The sequence below is a fragment of the Urtica dioica genome, chromosome 2, assembly GCF_054948205.1.
Source record: "Urtica dioica subsp. dioica isolate 48M chromosome 2, U.dioica_male_clone48M_v1_H2, whole genome shotgun sequence".
NCBI classification, from domain to species: Eukaryota; Viridiplantae; Streptophyta; class Magnoliopsida; order Rosales; family Urticaceae; genus Urtica; species Urtica dioica.
In genome coordinates this window covers 39868573-39874220 of record NC_142757.1, presented here as the reverse complement: position 1 = coordinate 39874220, position 5648 = coordinate 39868573, and the positions used below count along the sequence as shown (strand labels likewise).

General features: G+C 34.1%; 1 protein-coding gene across 1 annotated transcript; it reads left to right on the top strand.

Annotated features, from left to right (window-relative positions):
• The first annotated feature begins 241 nt into the window (after positions 1–241).
• On the top strand, positions 242–5214 carry LOC149404710 (putative transcription factor KAN2). Its single transcript, XM_089604906.1, has 6 exons — positions 242–1345; positions 1446–1522; positions 2619–2664; positions 2779–2953; positions 4352–4418; positions 5013–5214. Exons 1-6 carry the CDS (start codon positions 670–672, stop codon positions 5130–5132), a joined length of 1161 nt encoding a protein of 386 aa, XP_089461032.1. The 5' UTR covers positions 242–669; the 3' UTR covers positions 5133–5214.
• The last annotated feature ends 434 nt before the right edge of the window (positions 5215–5648 follow it).

The window sequence follows — 5648 nt, the reverse complement described above, 5'->3', positions numbered from 1 at the left end:
TAATAAAAAGAATCAACTCTTAAATAATTTTTTAGCCAAAGAAAAAAAAGTCCCAAAATTATTCACCTTTATTTTTTTTTTTTTTAATCTTTCTATACCTCTCTCTATCTTTTTTCTTCCTTTCTTACCCTAGTATACTACACCCCACGTCCACCCAAAATAAAATTAAAATAACAAAAACTCTCTCTCTCTCTCTCTCTCATAGCTCCTCAAGTGTCATTTTCTCACATATACTTCACACAAAAGAAACAACCATTCACTTCATACCTTGTAATTTCTTTCTCTCCTTTTTCACTCTCTCTCTCTCTCTCTCTCTCTCTCTCTCTCTCTCTCTCTCTTCACAATCTAAAAATCTGCAACTACTCCCCAAAATTGATCATCAAAACCCCCATCTGATCATAAACACAAAAAAAACAATCCCCGCCTGAATTCATATAGCCCTTTAATTCGTCGAAATTCACACAAAAACCTATTCATCTTCATACCATCTCACAAAAGAAATATAAGAACAAGCACAAGAGCAAGAACAGCAAGGTTTTGAAGAAAGCAGCTTAATTATCACTTGGGATAGAAAGAAAAGAGCTTCTCTCCTTTCAGCAGCACTATCACTACACGTACAAATATATATATAGTGATTGCAACACTACATACATATATATAGAGACAGATATGGAGCTATTTCCGGCTCAACCGGACTTGTCTCTCCAAATCAGCCCTCCGAATCCAAAACCCTCATCCACTTGGAGAAGAACAAGCTCCGCTGCCGAAGAAGAGGTCATGGATTTGGGGTTTTGGAGGAGAGCTTTGGACTCAAGAAACTCCATATCCTCTTCAATGGCTTCCAAGCTTGATCACCACCACTACAATAATAATAACAATAACAACGACAACAACAACGCAACAAGCAACGCCTTCGAGCTCTCTCTCTCCAACCCCAACAACACAACCGGCTTCATCAATCACCGCCACCACCAACACTTCCAAAACACCATCGCTTCTTCTTTCCCTCTCACCCAACAACGACAACAACAACAACAACAGGTTTTCTACCAAAACGCGGCGTCGTTTCACCACCAACAGCAACAAGGGCTGAGCCAAGAGCTGGGGTTCTTGCGACCCATCCGGGGAATCCCGGTGTACCAGAACCACCAGGGAATCTCAGCGCCGGTGGAGCACCATTCTCCGGCGAGCCCGGCCCAATTCCACAACCACCAGGGCTTGATGAGATCGAGGTTTCTCTCGAGATTCCCGGCCAAGCGCAGCATGAGAGCGCCGAGGATGCGCTGGACCACCACGCTCCACGCCCGCTTCGTTCACGCCGTCGAGCTTCTTGGCGGCCATGAAAGTAAGTATATATATTTAACCTAATTATGATTTTGGGGTTTGTTAATATACTATATCATTGTTGTACTAAAATTGACTTATCTTCACATTTTTATTTTAAGGGGCTACACCAAAGTCAGTTCTCGAGCTAATGGATGTCAAAGATCTGACTCTCGCACATGTTAAATCTCATTTACAGGTAAGAGAATTACAGTCCTAGCTAATTATTCATTTTTATCAAAGTCTACGTCTTAGCTAGGGTCGCTTAATTTTTTTTTTTTTTTTTTTTTACAATTTCTCGTAATAAAAATAATATATATATATATATGGTAACAAAATTAGACAGCCTTTTTTTTTTGTTTTGCTAATCTTCTATCCTTCTTCACATTATGAATAGAGGTCCAACTCCAAAGTGTTCTCTCTCCTCTTTTTTCTCTCGGACAAATCCTGATTAAACAATAATTAGTTATGTTTACTTCTTAACAGAAGATATAGATACATAGATCTGATGGCTTCTGTTTCTGCAAGCTAATAAACAGCTTTTTGCTTGGAAGAATGAACCGCAGTACCACCCAGAGTTAGAAAATAAAAGGAAATGATTTTATACTAAACGAGTTTTCGAAAGGAAGAGTAAATATATGTTATCGATTTCAGGGAAAACAAATAAGACAAAGCCCAAGAGGAAATTCAAAACTATGTGAGTCGTCCTACCCAGCCGAGACAGACTCTCACTCCGACACACTCTATTAACAAATTATATTTATATATATATATATATATATATATATTCTCTTTCCTTTTCACATTTAGAGTCAGAGAGCGAAGAAAAAAGAAAACGAAAATAAGAAAAAGCAAGTACAGAACATTATCATTTCACAATGATATCTTCATGATGATCAGATTGGTTACCGTGACCACTACGATGGTATATAAATATTAACCATGGTTAACCTAATCTCAATGCATGTATACCAATACACAGATATCTATGCATTTGCATAATGTACATACATTACATTGCATACATACATGTCTACACATAAATGCTTTAGTTTCTTTAATGTACTTGATATATATATATATATATATATATATATATATATATATATATATATTTTAAAATTTAAATATACAAAAGAAAACCGTACGAAGTGTCCTAGACTGCTTTTGAATTTTACATTTTCCTTTTCTGTGTATCACATCAGAAGAACTCATATTTACTCTTCTTAGTTTTACTACACAATTTAATCAGGTTTATATAATGATACACTCATACACCCTAAACTTAATTTCAGATGTATCGAACGGTCAAGACCACAGATAGAGCAGCAGCTTCTTCAGGTTAATATTTTATATTGTAATATTGTTTATATGTTTGGTATTATAGTTATTAGACCTAACCTAAAGTAGATATTAAATGTTTGGTTGTTCTTCTTTCTTCTTTGTTCGCCTCAGGACAATCAGACCCTTATAACGAAAATGGTTCCTCTGGAGATACCACTGAAGATCTATTGCTTGACATTCAAAACAGTAGTAACACAAGAAGGTCCGAACAATCAGTATCTGGTCAGCAAGGAAGATCTATTAATCAAGACAAGGATTATTCTGGACTTTGGAGCAATTCTTCCAGGTGAATATATAAAATCATTTCTAATATTTTGTTTTTCGTAAGATCAGTGTCATTCGGTAATTTTAATATTTTAAATTACATGACTCGTACGCCATTTTGTTTTTCCTTTTAAAATACTTCTCATATATTATCTCTATATACGTCCTAATTTGTTGGGAAAATATTTAAATAGGTTTAGGGTTTGACTTAATAAGGGGAGAGAGGATAAACCTAAACAACACATTGTATTATAAAACTCATGGTTTTGTTTAGAATTTGATTTCATAGATGTTCAGTATCTGAATTTATATGAATGAATAGTCATCTCAACTCTAGTCTATATTAGTTGTTCACCTTTACATATTGCAATACAAAAATGTACGTTATACTCATATACATCATCATGTTTGTTTTAGTAGTTTTCTTTTTATTCTTTTCCTTTAAATTTCAGCTTTACCTACTTTTGTACGTAACATGAATGTATATTAAACTATAGAAACTTTGTCTTGGCAAAAATGATAAAGAAAAAAGAACAAAAAGGAATGTTTGTTTAACTCTAACCATGATGGAATTTGAGACCTTTAATTACGTTAATGTAATCATTTCAAATGTGTGAAATGCCTCATTACGTACTTTGTCTATACTTATTTGTTTTCTCTCTCTTTCACTCACATACACCTAAGCATAGATAAAGACATAGTTTTGTGTAAGAAGATCACAAAAAGAAGAGAACGATTCCCGTGCATGGCGTTCTTCGTTTTGTCTAGCCACTGAACTTTCATGAACACACACACACCACATAGAGCACGTATGTCACTGTAAAATTCATGATGGGGTAATTATAATCTCTCCCGAGTGGGCGAAAAAGAAAAGTAAGAAATCCAACAAAATTTCTACAATTCCAAGATGAGAATCCCCATTCGACCAAATCCACCTAAAAAATAGAGATATCTATCTCATTCCTTTGGATTTTGTGGGGCCAAAGGTTCAAGGGGTTATAATTTCACAAACCTAATACTTTTTTTATGTACAAAATGGGTCCTACAAGGAATATCAAAACTTAGTCTCAAAGCTATATATACATCAAGAAATGATGATATAGGAGATCGATGATACGGACCCATTAGTGGAAATCATCTTTGTCTCAAAGCTGTTTTCCCTTTAAAACGTCCTTGTATACGTGTTTTGATTTTGTATTGGGTAATGAGAAAATCACATGGGAGATGGTGGGTATTATTATTTTTTTACCTTTATTTCAATCAGCTCAAAATGTTATAAAAGTTTGTAGCTTGAGACTATATAAACAAAGAGAGAGTAAAAGATAGACCTCTTTTTTTCTCAGTGTTAGCTTTCTTTTCTTCTCTCTGCATGGTATCCACTCATGGAAAATATTCCCTCAATATGTTTTGTTTATGGCAGGGAAACTTGGTTGCATGGCAAACAAAAGGATTCTTCAGGTGGAAATATAGCATCTCTTGATCATGAGGTACCAATATTATTCAAAAGTTTTGTGCCTATGTATATATAACCCTAGAATGTTGGTTCGCGAATAATATATGTTCTCTAAAAATATACATATATGTGAATGAAGAAAAGAAAAAGTACGTTCTCATTTATCCTGGCAATATTCTTGATCAACTTAGGGAAATTTCAATTTTATAAAGAGGGGAAAAGGGGCAGAGGTTCAGATGCTGATGTAATACTACTTCACAAGCTAGAGGTTAAAATTGTTAATTCTAGGTGAAAATACAACTTGCCATGTAAAAATGCGTGCTAGAACTAGAACATCTGTTTTACCATGCTACACATATAGTGTACGTATATAATGTTTATTCATGAAACATCAATTACAATTATAAAAATTAATATGTTATACGTTTAATATGATAGGTATTCTTTTAATTCCCTGGCGAGTCAAATGTCCTCTGATTCCCATACCCCACATAGAATTTACATACTTATTTCATGTTAAAGCTCTCTTACCATATTTGTCCTTCTTTTCTTATGTGTTTCGTGATTTCAATACAATTGACATAAGATATACACCTAACTAATAAATTTTATATTAATTTAATTTCAGAAGGACATGGATCCAAAGTGCTTAAGTTATGATAGAGTATCATCAGATGAAAGCTCGCCAACAGAGATGAGTAGCCCCAAGAGGCCAAATTTGGAGTTCACTTTGGGAAGGGCACTTTGACAATAATTTATTTGAAAAATTATGTGCTAGGTTTTTACAACTAATTTTTGTATTCATTAAATATAATGATGTCTCACGAGAAGGGTCATGGAGTTGGGAAGCGATGAGAATCGGGTAACCCCATATGAGAAAGAAAGAAAAATTAAAAGAAAAGAAAGGGAAAAAAATGGAAATAAAAAAGAAGAAACAGAGAAGAAAGAAAAAGTTAAAGGGGAACTAAAGAAAGACAAGGAGACAAGAAAGACAGAAGGCAACAAAAGAAAAAAAAGGGGTGGGAAAAAAAAAGAAAAAACAAGTCCTTCCTATAAATTTAAGCTGTGAGATCCAAATCAACATATAATATATTCCTACGTAAATATATGAAATCTAATTGCTTTTGTGTGTTTTTGGCACCGAGCGAAAAAGAGAGGGAGAGGCCTTTAAATATATCATATTAAAGTATATGGAAGTGATCATTATTCCTTGGTAATTGTATTAGAGCACTTTGAATTTTTATTTAGTGTTTTATTTTTGTAT